Source organism: Eublepharis macularius, chromosome 12 (assembly GCF_028583425.1).
Source record: "Eublepharis macularius isolate TG4126 chromosome 12, MPM_Emac_v1.0, whole genome shotgun sequence".
In the NCBI taxonomy this organism is placed as follows: domain Eukaryota; kingdom Metazoa; phylum Chordata; class Lepidosauria; order Squamata; family Eublepharidae; genus Eublepharis; species Eublepharis macularius.
Genome location: NC_072801.1, coordinates 76,041,059 through 76,063,227, shown reverse-complemented (window position 1 = coordinate 76,063,227; position 22,169 = coordinate 76,041,059). Strand labels below are relative to the sequence as shown.

General features: G+C 44.8%; 1 gene segment (V, D, J or C); it reads right to left on the bottom strand.

Annotated features, from left to right (window-relative positions):
* Window positions 1-537: 537 nt before the first annotated feature.
* Window positions 538-22,169, bottom strand: part of LOC129339983 (immunoglobulin heavy constant gamma 3-like) — a 33,226-nt gene continuing 11,594 nt past the window's right edge. Inside the window, 6 exon segments of the C gene segment in view lie at window positions 538-570; window positions 4,488-4,624; window positions 10,216-10,545; window positions 11,233-11,565; window positions 12,279-12,605; window positions 13,343-13,577. Of these exon segments, the coding sequence occupies window positions 538-570; window positions 4,488-4,624; window positions 10,216-10,545; window positions 11,233-11,565; window positions 12,279-12,605; window positions 13,343-13,577 (1,395 nt within the window).

Here is a 22,169-nt window from a genome sequence, read left to right as displayed (position 1 = left end):
GATTTGGCCTGATTCAGCCTTTATCTATCCTATCCATCCTGTGCTTTTGAGCAGCATTGTGTATTTTTCCCTCATCCATCTGCCCACCTGTGCCTAAAGCTGAAAACAGATGACAATTTTGTTCAGTGAGTTAAAAAAATAATGCCCAGTTAACAGAAGAGGGAGGAAGTGGTGGTCCAAGCAGAAGATTCCAGAACATGGCCAGAGTATGGGGCAGCCCATCAGATGGGTCTAATACACCCAATCCATTAGTGTAGCTACATGTACCTATAGCTGGAGAGAGACCATTGGCTTGAAGGAAGCTGAAGCTGAAGAGAGAGGTGCAGCAATGGTCTCAGTGTTTCTTACATCTTTTGTGGCATTGGATCCACAAGGTTTTTGAAACAATATTAAAACTAGAAGTTTGTGTGTGTGTGTACAAACCATGAGGAGAAAACTTTCACCTTGCTGAAAAACCTACTATTGTTTGTCTCCAGCCTCTGGTGTACTGTAAGTCACACCTGAGGAGTGAAGGGTGAGCCATGGAAAAGAGATCCCCTATAGGTACTCTTCTGGCGAGAAACTGCCACCCTAAATGGGAGTGAGGGAGAGGGAGGGAGAATGGGCAGAATGGTCTGAAATTCCTTCCCAAAAGTTTCTGAAGGAAGAAAGAGGTGACTTCATCAAACTCAGGAGATGAATTTACTTCTGTACATATTTATTGTTGTTCAGTAAAAACAATGGTTATAATAAAAAAATGCAACATATGAAGCCAACAGAAATTCCCTTGGTAGCATTCATCATTCTGAAAAACATGGGGAGGGGAGGAAAAATAATGAGGAATACTAATCATCAAGAAAGAGACAAGAGACATTTACTTTGTGTGCACGCAGAGACAAAGAAATCTATTCTAATAAACCAGAGCAAAGAACTGGAAGAGAACAAGGAAAAGGAGACTTGTTCCTAAGAGGAAGTAAAGAGTAACATATAGAGTATAAGTTAAATTGGTTGACTTATAAATGTATTCATCACTTATGAGTACTCAAGTTATGTATAGGGAGGGATAAATTGTTTGTCCCATATTGATGACATTAGAATGAATAAGTTAGAGTACAGGATATTGAGAATATTACCAGTATTATTACTATTGAATAATATGCCAGGAATATATTAGTTAGTTGATAAGTGAAGGGAAACTGACTTAGCACTGTGTTATAATAGATTAGCTTAGAAGAGTGTGAAAGTATATGTTTAATTGACAAAATAAGTTGAAATGAGTAGGGGAAGAATAGACAAAGGGTTGTAAAACTGTTGGAAGTCAACAAACGGGGGGGGGGGGAAGGGAGGGGGTTAGAACTGGAATATTAGAGTATTTTGATTGTTATAAATGACAAAATATTTCTAATTCCAATAAAAATTTAAAAAAAAAAGAAAAGGAGACTTGTTCCACAAGAGCCAGAAAATCAAAAGGAAAATTAAACCACACTTAGGGATGCTGAAAGACCAACACGGAAATACAGTGGCCATTTTCACACGTCTTACCGGCTCTGGTACGGCACGCAAAGCTCCTGCAAGGCCAATGTCTTCCTGCCGCGATTTCCTGGTTCTCGCGTGAAATTGCGGCAGGAAAACACTGTCCTTGCAGGAGCTTTATGCGACACACTGGAGCTGGTAAGATGTGTGAAAACTGCCAGTATCTGATCTGGACAATATATAAAAAAGATGGAAACAATACACTGAAGAACTGTACAGAAGAGATGGAAGGATGACAGATTCCTTCAAAGAAGAATCTTTTGACGAAGAACCAGAAATCTTAGGAAGTGAAAGCTGCACTCAAAGCAATTGGGAGAAACAAATTATCTGGAATAGATGGAATACCAATAGAGCTATTTCATACCACAGTGAGTCAAAAGCAACCCGATGGCACTTAACACACATTCAACACACAGAAGGTCTGAGTTTTCCAAGTTTAGCTCCAACTGGAAGCATGATTGTGTATGTGAGAAGGGTTGATGGAGATGAAGGACACATAGGCTCAGCACACGGTAGAGTGGTGTGTGTGTGCGTGCACAAAAGCAATGGTCCGGTTCTGTGATAGAAATTAGAACGGAGGTCAGTTGAGGTAGCTGAGTCAGAAGGCTTTTTTCACAACAGTGTAGGTACATGTCTCTCTCCTTGGATGGGAGAAGTGGTTATATGTGATGGGTGCCAGTGGGAAACCAGTTGCATTATAAGACCAGGAAGTTTTCAGAGTGAAAACTGGTGTGTAACCACCAACTTCTTTAATGCCCCTTTCTTCTTATGCCATTTGTGAAGCCTGTAGGATGAGGTTCCCAGGAACACGAGCCTATAGTATCCCCTGGATTACATTCTTGTATTCGGGACCTGCTGGCTTGTTCTTCAAGTGCATCACAGTGGAGAAAAGCCATTTTACCTGTTGGGTGGGGGGTGAGAATGGTGGGAGACACAGAGCAGAGTTAATATGAGACAAGATTGACAAATTCCATCACAAGTATATTGTTCTAACTGGCCTTTCTTCCTTCGCATCTCAACCCAGTCAATAAAGCAACCATTCAAATCTCTTTGCCTCTCTTCATCTCATTTTTCTTATTTTTAACGGAACATTTTAATGGATGCATTCCCTATAATATCCCTGTGCCCAACCAGAAAGGCAATAAAATGGAGACTATCACAGACTATGGTGGTGTCCTACATACCTGGGGGAAACCCCAGGCAGGCATAAAAATACAGGTTTCCACCAAAAGGAGGAAAAGCCCTTAAAATGGAGAGACAGAGGGTGGTGTGTGGGATTGAAACCCAGCTGTATGAGGGCAGGTGCAAACTCTCTATCTGACCATGGGCCAAGCTCCAAGTGACGAATGACACTTGAACAGCAAGTGGATTGAGTGGAGGACAAGTGAACAGGGAGAAATACACTTGCCGTTCAAGTGTCATTCGTCAGTTGTAGCTTGGCCCTAAGTGAAGGAAACAGCCTACTTCTTGTTTCCCTTCAGGCTAGAATTTTGTGGTGGGTAGCAGAGGAACTGGAGTCCGGGAATATGTGCTGTGAGGCACATATCCTATGATCCCCTTTCCTTCCTTCCCAGTAGCTTAAAGGGGTGGTGTTGGTTAAACTTGCCCCACTCCCCAATTTCTCCCATACAGCAACGTCAAGGGAAAGATGGAGTGATTCTGCACGTCCCAGCATAGCGCTATACTTGTGCACTGGGGGCGTTTTCCTGGTGCGATTTCTGATGTCATTGCGCCTCAAGGCACAATGACATCAGCAATCACTCCAGGAAGATGCCCTCATTGTGCGAGTATAGCGCTATGCTGGGATGTGCGGAATTGCCCATGGTTTCAGGTGGATAGCTGTGTTGGCCTGTAGTAGAAGAGCAAGATTCGAGTGCAGTAGCACCTTAGAGACCAACTAGATTTCCAGGGTGAGAGCGGTTGAGAGTCAACGCTCCCTTCATCAGATCCCAGGAGATATGGAAATGATACCCCCTGAGCCTATACTGTTCAGGTTTGGGGCGAGCTGCAGAGGCAAATTGACTTAGCGCAACTATACTACAGAAGTGCTAAAACTTGGAGTGCTGCTGAACCAGGTGTGCTAACACACACAGATTGGGTGCTGGCTGCCAGCCCGTCCTTTCTGAGAATAGTACAATTTGGAGGTGACAATGGGACTGATCAGGAGTTAATTTAACCTTTAGCCTTTGGCTCTCAGCCTGTGGCTCATTTTGAAGAATACCTTCTTGGGGCTTAGATAAGTGCCTCGGGTTAGTATGTGTGGAGGTCAGAGAAACCTGCCTTCCACCTGAAACGAGAACAGCTACGCATGGCTAGAATCTCCTGTGTCATTTATTTCCAGTCAGACTTTATTTTTTCCTGAATTGCCTCTGAGGTGATGTTATAGTGTTTTATAGGTATATCTTTAAACTGTTTTGAGTCCACGTGTTATGGAGAAAGGTGGTATAAAAGCTTATATATACATACATGAAAGAGCTATAGAACAACCGGGGTGGAGTTCTTGAAAGGTTATGCTACAATAAAGTTGCTTAGTCTGAAAGGTGCTACTGGACTCTACTATTTTGCAACTACAGACTAACACAGCTAACTCCTCTGGACAGGGCTTTAAGCGGTGGTGGAACTCAGTGGGTTGCCCTCGGTGAAAATGGTCACATGGCTAGTGGCCCCGCCCCCTGATCTTCAGACAGATGGGAGTTTAGATTGTCCTCTGTGGCACAGAGGGCGGGGCCACCAGCCATGTGACCATTTTTAAAAGGTTCTGGAACTCCATTCCACCGTGTTCCAGCTGAAAAAAAGCCCTGCCTCTGGATCTATGAAACGGAGCTGTGTCCAACGGCTAACTCTAAGGTGGCAATACTAAACCACATACCAATTTACAATCACAACACAAAATATTCTGCATTTCTCTCTTTCCTCTCTCTCCTCCTTCCCATTGCAAGATGTAGATGTAGGGCTGTAACTTCCCTCTCACTCACTTTGAACAGGGTCACGGTGGCGCTATAGCAGACGCTGAGGAGGAAGAGGATGAAGAAAATCAAGATGGTGGTCCACAGGCTGTCCAGTTCTTCCACTTTTTCATCACTGTAATCATCATAAGTTGATACAAAGAATTCTGGGATAGAAGAAAAGAGATGTCAATTTACAGAGGTGAATTGCCCCAGACTAAAATCTAACGCAGAACTATTTCGGCATACCTCTGCAATCTAATATTCTTTTGTGAGGCAGAGAAAATTGCTGTACATTTTTATCTACTTGTAATTTTTATATTATTTGCAGGCTTTTATAGGGTAGGATTGGGACTAGGGTGTTTTTAATGACTTGTATTAGGCTGTTTTATTGTGATTTTATTAAATATTATATTTTTGTATTGTTTTTAACTGTTGCAATTTTTGTGAACCACTTTGAGATCTTAACTGAAGAGAAGTGGTATAAAAAATGAATAAATGAAATAAAAATAAACAATCTTTTAAATCTTTCCATAGGACCCATACCGATTTCCACCAACCCTATAACCTTTTGAACTTCCTTGTCCATGCATCTTGACTATATCCTTACGAAGTGATTAATAATAACCTGAGGCAAAATTCCACCAAGAAACTGGCTTGCCTTTTGTAAAGTCATTGATTTCCCTGCAAACTTCCTTTGGGTCAACAGGTACTGTTCATGCTGTTTTCTCTTCCCTCCTTTAGTGTCATGAAGGTACCAAATAATCTTGCTCACACATGTGCACTATACACGCTGCATTATGGGTTCTGCATCATTCGTTCTTCTTTCTTTAGACTGCTGTAGAGTGGAAAACTCATGATGCAGTGTTCCTGTGAGTAAATATTGTCATCTGCATTTTAGAATAGTGGTTTGATGCATGATCTTTTGGGACCTTGGGTGGGATCCAACCAGCTTTTCTGCTGGTGAAAAAGTAATGAATACCCACAAAGGCTGGGTTGGGGCTCATGAGATCTGTAGGTACAAAAACCATGAGGGATGAATACAGCAGTAAGACAGGGAATTGGGCAAGAATGAGCAGAAATGTTGGTTGGATCCAGCCTTTTTATCCCCCGTTGATCTTTTGGCCTAGTCCTACAGAATAACTTTACTCAGAGAAAACTTGGTTTCTTGTATCACCATATTGCAGCACTGTTCTTCTAAGTTTAATTCTTGTGACGATTTTGTTGGGTAACCTTTTCCCAGTGGTTTCCACACTATGACTTCCCATGTAATTTCTGCAACACTACTGAGGTCTAGGTCTTAATGAGTTGTGTTGAAAACAGTTGAGGGACTAATTCACCAGACGGCAAAAGCAAGCCATATTGAGCTATGTCAACAAGAAATTGAAAACAACTGGAAATAATCCTGTAGACGTATCGTGGTAGTTGGGCAGTGGGTAGAAATGTCTTAATTCAGCCGTAACGAGTCTATTTTATGAGGAAGTGATTTACTAAGAAAGGCCACCCAGAGAGCTTCATGACAAAGCAGGGAAGAGAGTGGGTCTATAGACTTCAAGCCTAGCATTAACCACTACATTAAGTGGCCAAATGGAAACTGAAGAAAGGAATAATGAGGGATTAAACTGTGAATTGGTATTTGTGTGTGTGTGTGTGTGTAAATGCAAGAGGACAAACATGAGGCCAAGAAAATCATTGCATGGCATAACCTTTACCATCCGGTGACTATCTTTTTCAAGTGAAGTTAATAAAACACTGCTCCAAAATTTTTGATTACTGTATTTTTTCAGTGTGAAGTGAGCATAACTTCTGTTCTCATGCGTGTGTTCTTTTTAAAATGTGTGTATTAGCTTATTCTGGAATGCTTTTGTGCCACATGCATTATCTTTATTTTCACCATTAGCTCTAAACAATTTTCTCCCGCATCCTTTTCTAACTTGAACCTAACTTCACAAAGGGAGGGTAGAGAAAATATGCCTCATTAAATTCCTAGGAGAATCCACCCTCCAAAGCACCCATTTTCTCCAGGGGAACTGATTTCTATGGCCTGGAGATTAGCTGGAATTCTGAGAGATCTCCAGCCACTACCTGGAGGCTGGCAACCCTATCTTAAGAGCAGCAGGACTCTAATCTGGAGAACACGGTTTGATTCCTTACTCTTCCGCTTGAAGCCAACTGGGTCACTTTGGGTCAGTCACAGCTCTTCCAGAGCTCTATTAACCCCACCCACCTCATAGGTGAATGTTGCACGGATAATAATAACATACTTTGTAAACTGCTCTGAGTGGGCATTAAGTTGTCCTTAAGGCCGGTATATAAATTGAGTGTTGTTGTTGTTATTATTGTATATGCTTCAGATCTTTCTAGGTTTGGGCATGAATGTGAACACATGTCTATCACACTGTGCAAAGTGACTGTTGAGTGGAGTGGGTCATAGGGATCATATCACTCCAGTCTTGGCCCATCTACACTGGCTCTCAATTTGTTTCCGGGCAGAAGGTGTTGATGTTGACCTTCAAAGCCCTATATGGTTTGGGACCATCATTCCTGAAAGAGTGCCTACTTCCTTCTAAGCCCACCCGATGTCTCTGCTCATCTTTGGAGGCTGTGCTTTGGATACCACTGCTTCCTAAAATTAGGCTGGTGGCAAACCAGGAGAGGACCCTCTCAGCTGTTGAAGCGAAACTCTGGAACTCGTCTCTTGAGGGAAATTCATTTGTCCCCTTCTGTTGCCATCTTCTGTCAGCGGAGGAAGACTTTTGTTTCACTTGGCATTCCCTCAGTGATCGCTGCTTCACGCCCAATGTTTTAATTGTTTTAAATGTTTTGCGTTTATATCTTCGCATGTTTTAACTCGGGTTTTAATTGTTTTAATGATGATTTGTGGTTGTTTTGATTGGTTTTAATGTAATTTTATTATGTATGCTTTTAATTTGGTAGCTAGCTACTATGGGGGCCATTGTGGGGACAAAAAGACAGGATATACATTTTCTTTAATAATAAATAAGGGCCAAGCTACACATGACGAATGACACTTGAACAGCAAGTGGATTGAGTGGAGGGCAAGTGAACAGGGAGAAATACACTTGCTGTTCAAGTGTCATTCGTCATGTGTAGCTTGGCCCTCAGTGTTCAGTGCTCTCAACACTTGTTATTGAGTGTTTGTCCCTGCTGGTTATCTTTCATTCATTGGTTATTTCTCTTCATCCACTGTGTGTCAGAGAAGTCTTTTGAGAAGAGAAAATGGCATCGCCACAGTATAACTAGGCATTTTTTTTAGGAATGTTAACCAATGAGCATTCCAGAGGGAGCGTAATCCCACAAGGTCACCCGTAAACTCATTCTGTGAAGAGGCGAGGGATCTCTCACAAAGTATTCTCAGTATTCTTATTTCAGTATAATTTCTAGGAAAGTTTGTGGGGGGGGGGGAAACAATGACAGTGAAGCTAATTTACCGTTGTTATGTAGATGTGAGAAAAACAAAGGCAGAGTTCTATGCTTCTATACAAAATAAGGGATCAAATGTGCCTGGAAATCCCTTCTTCTCCGCCTTTAACAGAGAAGTTTAACCCCTTATATGTTAGAGCTGTCCGAGTAGATAAATGCTTCTTTGGGGCACATATGAATTCTTTATTTTCCCGAATCAATCTTCCTTATATTGCATCCACTCACTAGATCTACCCATGCACATGGTCCATGCTGGCTTGGCTCACCAATTTCAGTCATTTCGATTAAGATACTTTTTACTTGTGGAAAACTCTAGTGTGGTACTACTAAGTCCCTGATAAATGCAGAACACAATTGCAATATGGATTTGTCTGCAGTGATCTTAAATGCAAAGGGAAGGAGTCCGAAATGTCCACCTGACATGGTATTTACTTGCCATTAGGTGGTCATAGCTAGAACACTTGTGCATTTTGTGCCATCATAAGATCCATTCCTCTAATTAAAATGATCTTAGGAAACCTGGCTGGGAGAGACATCTGTCCGAGATCAGGAGATAAAATGTGCCTTGCTGGATAATACCAAGTCTGTATCTTTTCTAGCAATCGACAGTCCCACAGATGCTTCTGGGAAGCCCATAATCACAACACGAATGCATTAGCCTTTCCTCTGATTTTTGTCCTTCACCAACTGATTAAGAGGTATAGCAGCTGAACATGGAGGCTCTGTGTTACAAGCTGTGATGCTTATAGGCCTATTTGTCTTATCTCTTTTTAACGTTGTCTATAAGATGACCTCGCTGTCAGGGGGTTGAATGGACCATTGATGAGACTCATTATGAGGCAGCTCTGAGTTGCTTGTACTTACAGATCAATATTTAGGGACTTTGTGTAGGATTAAGACACGAAAAGAGGGAGTTCCCTGCATCTTTCTATTATTGACAGGATGTTATACATGGGCATATTGATGTTATTTAGGCAAGGTTATTTTATATTTATTTATTTTGGAGAGTGTGACATGAAAGCATTTCGTTATTTCCCATTACAGTTATGTCAACTTGCTCTGGTTTTATCCTGTGGCGTATCTGTGCACATGACATTATATATCCATATTTGCTCACTTTAATATCTCAAAAAACACCTATATTTTGCTTCCACAACTATAACGTGAATTGAGTTCAGGCAGGTCAGGATGCTGTTTCCCTGTCTTGTATTATATGTCTGTGAGCGTATGTGCTGTCAAGTCACAATCGACTTATGGTGACCCCAGCAAGGGGCTTTCAAGGCAAGTGGGAAGCAGAGGTGGTTTGCCATGGCCTTCTTCTGCAGAGTCTTTCTTGGTGGTTGCCCAAGAAACCACCAACTGACCCTGCTTAGCTTCTGACATCTGACGCAATCAGGCTCTGCCATGCTGCCTTCCCTTGTATTATATAACAGGGTTTTTTAAAATGTGAAAAGACACAGAATGATGGAGTGAACTTGGCTTTTGTGGTGTAGAATTTTACAGCTCTTACTTGATTGACTGGTTTAAATACTTAAAGGCCTGGTGGCAGAGGGTAAAGAGAGGTGTTTGATAAGGGGGGAGAGAGGGAGCTGAAGCCACGATGGAATCTCTGAGGGGAGACTTGTAAGCTAATTGTTAATTAAAATCCCTTCTTCATATCATAAGTTTCCTGAATATCACACCCTCAACTCAAAAAAAAATGGAGAGAGTCTTAGTGTGTAATGAGAGAAGTCTGTGTGGAATATTGGGCAGAGTGATGGATGGAGATCAATTCACTACATAGAGTCATAGAATCACAGGGTTGGAAGGGATGTCTAGGGTCATCTAGTCCAACCCCCCTGCAGAATGCAGGAAATTCCCAAATACCTCCCCCCCACCACCATGAATACATGGTCATGAAATTTATTGGGTGGCCATGGATAGACCATTCTTGCTCTGACTTACTTCACAGGGTTGTTGCGAAATTAAAAGGGGATAACTTCAGCTTTAAGATCCTAGGTGGAAAAAAGGGATACCCATAGGACTACGAAAAAGACATTTCACCTCTGACACTTTGCTTTTGAGCAATCTACCTTGAGACAGCTCAGTTCAAGAACCTGTCCACCCATCCCACACAAGTCACTGGTGCCCCAGGAAGAGGTCATAAAGAATATTTGTGTTTGAGCCTTTGGGTGATTTCTCTTTTATTTGGCAGTTAACCACACATGAATGCATGGAAATTATTTACACAGGGTTAAGTCTGACAATGCTAGAGACAATTCAGTGGATTGGGTGGGGGGAAGGTAACAATGCTGAGACGGTCTTCATTTTTTACCCTGAGTTTTCTCAATGGTCCTTTGGGTATACTTCATGCTGAACCCTTCGTGGACTACGTGGCAGGTGAAAGAATGGCCATCGTTCCAGTTAGCCTTGGGGACTGTCAGCTTGCTGTAGACAAAAAAGGAATCTTGATCGCTGTCCATCTGGACCTGGGTGGTAACATGGTTGTTTCCAGCCACGGCGTTGTGATTCTCAAGCCATTTGATGGAGATGTCCTCAGGATTGAACCCTTTAACCAGGCAGGTAATGGATACGTTTGGATCGCGAGATTTCAACTCTTCGTTGTGGGGGCGGAAGAGGAGCACTTGGGGTTGGGTACGTTTGCCTTGTGAAGAAAAGCAGAAGGTAGCAGAGAGAAAGGTAACCATCATTCAGTTTAAGACAAAGGCCTGTCCAAGGTAATTTTGACAGAGCTATACAACATTATGTGCCTTCATTATCTGTCTCTCTTTCACACACACACACACAATGTGCAGGAGAACATTTCTTGTAATTTTCCACATTAGGTGGGGTGTGTTCACTGTAGCTACCTGATGACATCCTAGACTCCTCCTGCATTCTGTGTTTACCTTGAAGTACTAAGCCTTTCTGGGAAATAATAAAGCAAGCCCTACTCTCATTGCGTTCACGTCCAGAAACAAAGGTACAAATTCTACCTTAAAAAAGCAGGATCTGCATCTTCTGGCACCTCAAAAGCAAACAAGGTTTTCAGGGTATGAGTTTTTGAGAGTCAAAGCTCCCTTCTTCAGAGAAGAAAACTTTTGGATAACTACAAGATCCTATGATCAGAGATGGTGAGATGATTGTATAGACCTCCCCAGGCACCGATATATCTATGAGGCCACTTCCTACATGTGGAAGAAAATTCACATCTGCCACCATCCTCCTTGCTCATGGGAAAATGCAACTATTTCAAGGTATGCCGATTCTGCTCAGGTATCCCTGTTTAGGGGGCTACTAGAAAATAAAGCCAAGAGTCACACATGGTAGTAGAACCCGTTTCCTTCCTTACCTGTTTTCTTGGCAATTGTCTTAGAGTAGGGAGAAACAAAGCTTGAATGTTCAGCTTTGCAAGTGTAAATGTTCCCCGCCAGCCAACTTTGCTTGGAGATGATCAGGGGGCTCTTAATGGTGAAGGTGCCATCTGATTCTTGTGTGACCACCTCTGGTTCGGGGGTCAGGGTCCCTACATTCTCCCTGGACCAGCGCACTTTCAGCCCCTCATCGCTTTCAAGATGAGACACCACGCAGGTGAGCTTGGGTTCTCCATTCATGTATAGGTCAGCCGGAGTTGGGGGTAAGATGGAGACCTTAACACCATTGGCTGTAGACTCGCCGCTGTCACCTGGGGATGCAAGAACCCATGTTAAGTCCCTAGTCTCCCCCTACCTTTTTTCACTCTGTTAATTATTTCTTGGTCTAATCTGCCATTCCCCACTGTTTCTGAATCACCACTACAATTTAGCAAGATCAGGAGTACCTCTGGATAACCCTAGCTTGTTTGTTCCCCCCCTTCCCTAATGGCAGCCTTATGAAACAGCAAATCTGGGAACAGCAACGGCTCTCTTATGGAGGGTCTCCTCAGATCTTCACAATTTGAGGAGTTAGCATCCATTTAAGAAGTGTGTTCCTTACAGCAGATTAAGGAACACACGTTGGCAGATGATGACTGAAAGAAGCAAGCAGGCATCTAGGGCATGCTGGTCAACTGATGCACCTCAGGTGTGGAGCTAAGCAGATAAATTGCTGCTCACAGGACAACTAACAGTGGCTGCATAGGAATTAGAGTGCACTAGGAAGACACTCAGGACCAAGATAATCCTACAACCAGGCTGGAATCCATCAACCAGAAGACAGTAGGGGTGTGAAGGCAGATTGAGAGGGGAGGGAGCCCTTCCTAGGCCCAATGGGCCATAATAAAACTAGTTATGCATTTCTGAATGAGTAACCCCCGGGGTAATCCTTTTGACACTGAAAGATCTCTCCCCTACTTCTCTCCTTAATCCATGCTGAGCAACAAGAACCCAGTCGAATCCCGGCTAAGCAGTTATAATTTACCTCTGCATTTTGTGGCATGTTTTTCCACTTTGCGATCTTGGTGGATCACCTGGCAGGTGTATGTCTTCCCCTCTTTCCAGTCTACTTGAGTAACATTGGCTGAGCTGGTAGTGCTGAAGGTGTCTCCGATGGTATCTTTCCTGGGCTTCTCAGTGTATGCAGGCAACATCCCAGATTGTCCATCTACCAGCCAGTTCACTGTGACTGCACCAGGGTAGAAGCCCGAGATAAGGCACACAAGCTGAATGGTGGCACGATCTGTGTTGCGGTTGCAGGAGGAATGGAGGAGGAGGACTTCCGGGGGCACTGGGCCCTTCTTACGGCAGGCTGAAATGAGAGGAGGTACATGAGAATGATGCATGCTTCTAGCGAGTATTGCACTCTCGCTAAAACCCAACTCAATATAACACATATTAAAACATTTCTGGGGATGAGGAAGAGCCTTGCTGCATCATGAACATGAGCCGCCCAATCCCAGTGGTCATGATAGTAAGAATCATAGAGTAGGAAGTGGTCTTACAGACCATCTAGTCTAATCCCCTGCCCAATGGAAGAACAGCTTAAAGCATCCCTGACAAATATTCGTCTAGCCACTTCTTGAAGACTGCCAATAAGGGAAAGCCCACCACACCCCTAGGCAGCTGATTCCACTGCTGATACCTCATTCTGTGTCCTTCTGACTTGGCCACACTGCTCCTCAGGCCTGGAACAACCTCATCATCTGTGCTTATCAGACTTGCTTCCCTGTTGTGAATTTTTTCTTCAGAAAGTATCTTTTCTCTAAAACAATGACTAATCTCTTTGCCTACCCTTACACGAGGGAGGGTAGAGCAGTAGCTCTCCTTGTTTCCCATGCATGATGATTAGGCCTAAGGAATGCTGAGATCTTCTTTGAAGAAGAGACACTTCACTTGGTGGAAGGCTACTTGGAGGATGGTCCGAGGCACTCCAATGTAACTATTCCAGATCTCACCATGAACGCAGTCAACTTTCCCTCATTCTTGCCCATCTATTGCCCATTAAAGGTAGAAGAAAGGAAGCAACAAAAAAGCTGAAAGACTCACCTTCGATCTCTTTGTTGATTCTGGTGCTGGTAGCTGCGTGTTGAACATTGCATTGGAATTTCTGGGATTGCCAGCTGGAGCCTGGAACGGTGAGCTGGCTACTGAAAATGTAGTGGCCACTGGATGACTGCAATAATGAAGGGAAGTTCTGGATGCCGGAGGAGATAGCTCCTGAATTCCACTGCACTGTGGCTGGCTCAGGGAAGTAATCGCGGATCAAGCAGCCCATGGTGACCTGGGAGGCGGAGGAAGGGTCTTCGTAGCATGGTGACAATGGGAAAACAGCTGGGGCTCTGGCTGTTGCTGGGGGGCAGAAAGAAAGAGACAGGGTGATAATGTGCTCCCCACACATGCCTTCCAAGGGTTAATGGTAGCTTACAAGATACTATTTTGCCATTCCCCCAACCACTCTGTTTGATAGCTTAAACCAAGAGATACTTCCATGCACTAATACTTCTAGGGTTCTGCTCAAAAGCATCCTGGAATTAAGGCAATTACATAATTTTTGGTGTTGCTTTTCATAAGGAGATGCCTTGCACATTGGAACCACTGAACTACCTGTACTATGGATGGATGCATGTGCCGTTAAGCTGCAACAGACGTAGGGCAATCCGAACAAAGGGATTTGGATAGCAAGTGAGAACTAGAGGTTGTTTACCTTTACCTTCCTCTGCAGAGCCTTCCTCAGTGGTTCCCTATCTGAATATTGACCCTCCTTAGCTTTTGAGATCTGACAAGATCAGGCCATACTGTACTGTACCATATTGTACCATACCCCCCACTTATAGCATATAGTGAGATTGGGTATTGCCCAAACACTTTCAAGTTTATTGTCACAGTCGTGAGGAGCAGAAACTTACTTTAAGAGGGAAAAATAGAAGCTGACAATTGTATAATGGTGACTTCTAGCAGAATACTCATAGCTCTGACACTAGCCATTGGCACACTGATTCTCTCTGAATTTTGTCTTCTTGTTTCTAAATTGCCATATAACTGTTCACATTAAAAGCTCTTCTTGACTCCTGTCTGTGAATTGGCATTTTACTCCAATTCAAAGATCACGTAGGGTTTGTGTGTGAAACTGAACATGTGGTGCTATGGGAAAGAATTTCTTCTGCATACCTCAGTGATTAATAGGGTGGGGTGGGTGGAGCTTACAGCCACATCAGAATGGAGCATGATTTGTGTCAAAGGGAACATTAAGTTAGATAGTGGCTCGGAGATAGTGGGCAAGGCTATCTACTACTGAAGTGGGACTAAGGGAAATGAGTAGTTGCCCCTGAGTTGGTAAACCTGTGCTTTACCACTGCAAAGGTGGGCTCAGGGGACTGTGAGTTGCTCCATGCAAAAAATTCTTTACACCAAAGATCTCAGGGTAGAATGGTTTGGCCTCGACTTCTTCCGGGTATGGCATATTCCTTTGTGGAGGGGATTTTTATATGATTTTCTTTGAGATCTAAATTGCAGTCTATAGACACATTTTTCCCAAGTGGGAGTAAAAGCCATTAGAGGTAGCATTTGGGGTGGGGGTGGGGATGGGACTGGATCTGAGGAATGATAAATGCCTCCTCTGCATATTTCCCTCTTAAAATTGCAGCCCCTGTGGTTGCACGCTGCAAGAGAAGAAAAATTGGGGAGATAAGTTGCATAATATGTAGCCCTCTCTAAGAATTCAGCCTTTATCTGTGGAGGGAGATCTTAAACGTCAAGTCACAGACTCAACCATGCAAAGACCTTTATTGTCAAGAAGAATTTTGTGTTTTGGGAGCAGACTCACAAAAACGGGTAATGTTTTTACTGTGCTAAACTGTGGTCTTTGACTTTTGTTTGGAGTCAAAAACTGTCCCTTACTGTCTCAGGCAACATAGCGTGTTGCCACATGTCTTAAAATTCTCTGCCCTCTTTTAACTTTCTCTGTTCTCACTTCCACTTATTTCTTTGCCATCTGTTGCTACTAGGGTTGCCAGCTCCTGGTTTGACTATTCCTGGAGGTCTGGTGGGTGGATCATAGAAAGTGTGAGGTTTGGAGGGGGGAGGGACCACAACAGGGGAGAATGCCACAGAGTCCATCCACCAAAGCAACCATTTTCTTCAGGAGAACTGATCTTTGTAGTTCGGAGAATTATGGTGCTGGGAGATCTCCAGGGCCCACCTGGTGGTTGGCAACCCTAGTTGCTACAGGTTTACTGCCTTCTTATATATTTAACTAACTAAGAGAGCAAGCAGTGGTTGAAAGAAACAGGGTAATAAATGAGCAAGCTGTGCCAGAGAATCTATGGACCTCATTAGCTGGTGGAAATAAAGCCAAATATATTTGCACAGAAAATGTTAGCTCTGATTTCTAAATGCAGAAGACTCACTGTCCATTCTCAGTGACTGGCAGTCTGTTGGCCTAGCCTGCCCCACAAATTACCATCTGTTTCCCCACCACTCACTAGGAAATAAATTATGCCCTTTAGCCCTGTCCAACATTCTCAAAACTGGTTTAAGAAGCAAGAGGGCACAACCAGAAACATGCGTTGTGCATCATCCATATACTTCCTAAGAGAACAGACAACACCCATGTTTAGTGCTGTTAAGCCCAGCCAAGTATGTATAGTAGTGTAGGAGAAACAAATGGGGCAAGGCAGAAATTCAACAAGTAAAGATGCAGCACTAGAGTATACTTTGCAGTTGCAGTGCTAATAATCTTAAATCCATATACTGTACATTTCGTGAATTGTAATGTTTGCCCTTTGTGAAAGAATCATTGGTACTATAACCAACTGCAAGGATTTAGTGGCTGAAGGTATATCTGTTAAGTTGGTTCACAGCTGTAGTGTGTCTTACTCCCCTTTCCATCATAGGATCAGAACTCCCTTGGCTGCCTGCTGCTTCTCTTGTCGTTCTGTCTATACATTCCAACTATTCACAATGAAAAGGCAACATGTCCCCTTTTTTCTTGAGAACCTTGCCTCTCCCCATTCTACACTGCTGAATGCTACATTTGAACTGCTCTATTCCTTTATTCTGCAGTCACCTGTCCTTTGCTATTTACTAACCCCGCAGGGTAAAGGTATGCATTAAAAAACACAATTGTTCTGCAATGTTACCAACAGCTCAACAAACATCTCTCCAGCATGTGAAATAGTCTGTGCATAACTTAATGTACACGCACATACATTCAAGGCAAAATGCTTCCACTCCCTATCTAGCCATTTAAGACCTGGAGGCCTTTGAGACGGAGTTGAACTTCCAAGAATGGAAATCTATTACTGCCAAAATTTTAGCAAGAGATTTCCCAAAGGCAAAAATGGGGACAAAAGGGAATGATTTATTAGGGAAGGATTCCAGAAACCAGGGGTCATTTCTAGTAACAGTAGGCAATTGGCCTGTCTCAGTATAAAGCCGCTTCATGTATTCATGGGGCCAATGTTACCAGTTTTCTTCGTAGCCCTGCTCTTGTTTCTTTAGGAACAGCTCGACACAAAGAAGATTAGCCTGGAGAAGCTTTCCCCAAATCTTTACCTTCATGTGATGAAAAGCTTCACCTGTTAAATATCTGGCTGCTGCCAAAAGCTTAGGAGCGATAAAATGCTGGTTCTCCTGTCCACCTCCAATCCCCGTCTCCCCTCTCATTCTCAGGGTTTTTTTTTGCCCACCCGAATTCCTCCAAGTGCCATCGCTTACTGGTCTCCCAGTCTTAACTTACAAGTAATGAATGACACTCGAATGGCAAGTGGATTGAGTGGAGAGCAAGTGGAGGGCAAGTGAACAGGAAGGAATACACTTGCTGTTCAAGGGTCATTCGTCACTTGTAGTTTGGCCCTTAGATGCCAGTACTAATGCTCTGTGGCCTTAAACCTCCGACTCTTTGCCCTAGCCAGGATTGCCAACTAGCCAAAATAATAGCCTTACCTGCTCCTGTGCTTTTGTCTTTATTCAGTAAGTGAAGTTTTACAGAATATAGAAAAGAGCATTATTATGTACTGCTTCCCAGCCCCCGCTCTGTTCTCTTCTCCATTATTCTGAACAAGTTGGCACCGCTCGTTCCACAGGATCATTGGGTAGCCTCTGGGCCAAGCTACACATGACGAATGACACTTGAACGGCAAGTGGATTGAGTGGAGGGCAAGTGAACAGGGAGAAATACACTTGCTGTTCAAGTGTCATTCATCATGTGTAGCTTGGCCCTATGTCTATGCTTGTTTGGTAAACTTTAAAGGATGTCCAACTTTCCAGTTCGCCCCTGTGGCCTTGCCTTTAACAGCAACATATTCTGTAGGCATTAACAAGTAATATTGCTAATCTCCATGCCATGAATAACAACAACAACAACATTCGATTTATATACCACCCTTCAGGATGACTTAACACCCGCTCAGAGCAGTTTACAAAGTATGTCATTATTATCCCCTCAACAAAACACCCTGTGAGGTGAGTGGGGCTGAGAGAGCTCCAGAGAGCCGTGACTCGCCCAAGGTCACCCATCTGGCTTCAAGTGGAGGAGTGGGGAATCAAACCCAGGTCTCCAGATTAGAGTCCCGCATTCTTAACCACTACACCAAACTGTCTCTCAATGTGTCACATGCTAATTTTCTGCCATTGAAGGCAAGGGTAGCTTTTAGACAGCTAGCAATCATATCAAAACCCTCTGTCCTTTCCTTGTCTCCCACATATTCTAAGATACATCCAGATGCACTACAAATAATGTCTACAGTTAAGGATAGGGTACCACATCCCGGGCTCTATCTTCCTCATCTAGAACCTGAACAAATTCTCAGTTGTGCCCAACCATTCCCCCCAAGGGTTTTTTTTCTTCATTCTTTCATATTTCTCATCATGGTATGATTGCCACTTTTTCTACTGGCCTAACTTTTGTGCTCCCTGACCTGGATAGCTCAAGTGAGCCTGATCTCATCAGCTCTCAGAAGCTAAGCATGTTCGGCTTTAGTTAGGAATTGGATGGGAGACCTCCAACGAAGACCAGGGCTGCAGAGCCAGGCAGTGGCAAACCACCTCTGTTAGTCTCTTGGCATGAAAACCCTGCCAGGTGTCACCCTTAAGTCAGCTGTGACTTGACGGCACTCTCCACCATCATCTCCTGTGTACTTAAGAGCAATCTGACATAAATTAGCAAGTGATGTTTGCGAGAACTATTCCCCCAGCATCTCATTCAGCCTCCCAAATGAACAGTGCAATCCTATGCAGAGTTACTCCAGTCTAAGCCCATTGAAGTCAATGGGCTTAGACTGGAGTAACTCTGCATAGGATTGCCCTAGAAATCATTCAGCTAGACTATCCTGAGCTGAAAAGAGAACCCAGAAAAGTGAGCTTCCTAGCAGTCTTCCTGGGTTATAACTAACCTGGGTTCCCTAACCTTATCAGCTTTATTGACCTGTTTACCCTGCCTCACCATCCTCCATCCGTTACTGCTCTCTGCACCAGTTTCTGATTTTCAGAGCAAAGTCCAGAAAGGAATCAGGAGGACTCTGAAAACACTTTCAGGTTTGTTCTATATCTGCACATGCTGCGTCAGGCCTCAGATACGAAGCCCCCCAAGCAGAGTTAACAAGGCAGACTCTCAGCTCTGGAAAGCAAGTTAACTTAGCAACTGAGGGCCAAGCTACACATGACGAATGACACTTGAACAGCAAGTGGATTGAGTGGAGGGCAAGTGAACAGGGAGAAATACACTTGCCGTTCAAGTGTCATTCATCACTTGTAGCTTGGCCCTGAGTGTGAAGACTCAAATAAACCACCCTGGGAGCTTTGGAAAGTTCACAGCTTGACAGCTTTCCTGAAGCCCAATACTCAGCTTGAATTTGGCAGTCAGGAGGTTCCCAGGAAAAGTTGAGGCTGGAATATACTTCCAGGCACCCCGACCTCACTTTCTTGGAGGCTATAGCTTATTAGGAGGCAAGGAACCTCCGTAGCAGAGCAGGATCGGGGCAGTGTTCTGGTACCTCCCAGCTCTCCTGGAGTTGCTTGCTGCTACACTCGGTGATGACGACCTCCCAGGCTCTGTGGCAGGATTTGAGGTGTCCCCCTAGCTTCTTGCTAGCTTCCCTGTGGCCAGAGACTCAGCTGGAAATCCAGAGGCTCCTAGCAGAAGATCTGGCCTGCAACAGGCTTTTAAAAAGTTTGTCACTAGTTCCTCTGGAGCCTGCTGCTCATCTAGGAGCCAACAAATCTCCCAGGCTTGGAGCATCTGTTCAGGCAGCCCCTCTCCACCAGCCTTCCTGGACTTTGGTGCTCATTTAGGAGATGAAGAACCTCCTAGCTGAGCACCAGGTTTGGAGTAAGCATTCAGGAACCCCCTAATTCCCAGCTAACCTCCCTGGAGCTGGTTGCTCAACAGGGAGGTGAAGAAGAACCTCTTAGTAGAGCATTGACCTTGGGATGGGGTTTCATGCAGCCCCATTTCTTCTAGCTTCCCTATAACCTGCTGCTTCTCTGGGTGATGAGGGGCTCCCAGGTTTTGAGGAGCCCTGCTCTCTCCCTACTAGTTTTCCTATAACTTGTGCTCAGACATGAGCTGAAAAACCTCCCAGCTGAGTATCAGATCAAGCTGCCAGGACCCCCGTGCTCCAGGATAGCTCTCCTGGAGCTTGTTGCTCAGCTTTGAGGCAAGGAACCTTATAGCAGAGCAGCAGGCTTGGGATGGGCTTTCAGATAGCTCCCTGACTCCCTTCCAGCTCCACTGCAGCCTGTAGCTTATCTGTTATCAGGGGACCTCCCAGCGTGTGGGCAGGATTTGAAGCTCTCTGATAGCTTTCCTGTGGCCTGCTGCTTGGCTGGAAATTGAGAAGCTCCCAGGAGATAATCTAGCTTTGAACAGGCTTTGAAGGAGAAGCGTTGCTCCCTGCTAGTTTCTCTGGAGCCTTCTGCTAATCTATGAGTTGGCAAAACTCCCAGGCTTGGAGCAGCCTTTCAGGCAGCCCCCTGACCTCTTTCCTGGAGCTTGGTGCTCATTTAAGAGATAAAGAACCTCCTAGCTGTGTACCAGGCTTGGAGTAAGCAAGCATCCAGAAACCCCGTTGTTCCCAGCTAATTCCTCTGGAGTTGGTTACCCAACAGGGAGCTGCAGAACCTGTTAGCAGAGCTGGGATGGGCTTTTAGGTAGCCCCATTTCTCCCTGCTAGCTGCCCTATAACCTGCAGCTTCTCTGGGTGATGAGGAGCCCCTTTCACTCCCTTCTAGTTTTCCTATAACTTCTGCTCAAGTGTAAGCTGAAAAAACCACCCAGCTGAGCACCAGACTAAGCTACCAGGAACCCCTTGCCCCAGGCCAGCTCTCCTGGAGCTTGTTGCTCAACTGTGAGGAGAGGGAGACCTCACCCCATAGCAGAGCAGCAGGCTTGGGAGGGGGTTTCAGACAGCTCCCTGGAGTTTGGTGCTCATTTAGGAGATGAAGAACCTCCTAGCTGTGCACCATGCTTGGAACAGTTGCTCAGGAACCCTCTTGTTCTCCCCTGAAGCTGCTCACCTTGGAGGCGAGGAACATTTCAGCAGAGCACCGGGCTTGGGTTTGGCTTTCATGGAGCTCCCTTCCTCAGCACTTGTTTAGCTGAGTGATGAGGCTCAGCCCAGGTTGTGGGCTGGATTTCAAGACCCCCATAGCTCCCTGCTAGCTTCCTTGTGGCCCTTTGCTCTGCTGGAAAGGCACAGGCTTCCAGTAGAAAATCTGGCTGGGAACAAGCTTTCTGGCACCCCCTTGCTCCAGGCTAGCTTTCCTGGAGCATACTGCTCATCTGGGAGGTGAGGAGTCTTTAGGAAGGTCTTGAAGTGCTCTGCTAGATCCTTTGGGTCTGCTGGTCATCTAGGTGCTGCAAAACTGCCCAGATCAGCAATGGATCAGGATTTCAGGGAGCCCCCTTGCTTCGTGTGTGCTACCAGAGCACCAGGCTTGGGATGGGCTTTCCAATAGCTCCCAGACTCCCTGCCAGCTTTACTGCATCCTTGAGCTTATCTGAGTGATGAGGGGACCTCCCAGGTGGTGGGCAGGATTGAAAGTGTCCCCTTAGCTCACTGCCAGCATTACTACAGTCTGCTGCTTGACCTGGATGGAAAGACAGGGGCTCCCTGCAGAAAATCTGGCTCAGAGCAGGCTTTCCAGTACTGCCACACTCAAAGCTAGCTTTCCTGAACCCTATTGCAGTTCTGGGGGAGAAGGAACCTCTTAGTTAAGCATCGGCTTAGAATAAGTATTCAAGTAACCACCTCACTTCCCATGACCTTTCAGGGAAGTTGCTACTCCTCTGGGAGGTGAGGAACCTCCCTGGGTTGTAGGCACTCCATTTTCCCCTGCAAACATTTCTGGAACCTCTGATCATGTGTGTGCTGGAAAACCTTCCAGCTCAGTAGCAGGTTTGGAATGGTCTTTCATATAGCCCCCTTTCTCCCCTCTAGCTTCACTAGAACCTGCTGCTGATATGGATGATGAGGAACCTCTCAGGCTTGGGCATGCTTGGAGGTTCCTCTTGTGTCCTGCTAACATTCCTGCCATTGTATTGTCGAAGGCTTTCACGGCCGGAGAACGATGGTTGTTGTGGGTTTTCCGGGCTGTATTGCCGTGGTCTTGGCATTGTAGTTCCTGACGTTTCGCCTGCTGGCCTGCTGGCGAAACGTCAGGAACTACAATGCCAAGACCACGGCAATACAGCCCGGAAAATCCACAACAACCATTCCTGCCATTTCTGGTCATCTGGGAGCTGAAAAACCTCCCAGCTAGCAGGCAAGGCTTCCTGGAAGCCCTTGCTCTGAGCTAGCTTCCCTAGATCCTGTTGCTCATCTGAGGAACCTCCCAGGATTTAGGCAGGCTTGTAGGTGCCTCTTTCATGCCCTGC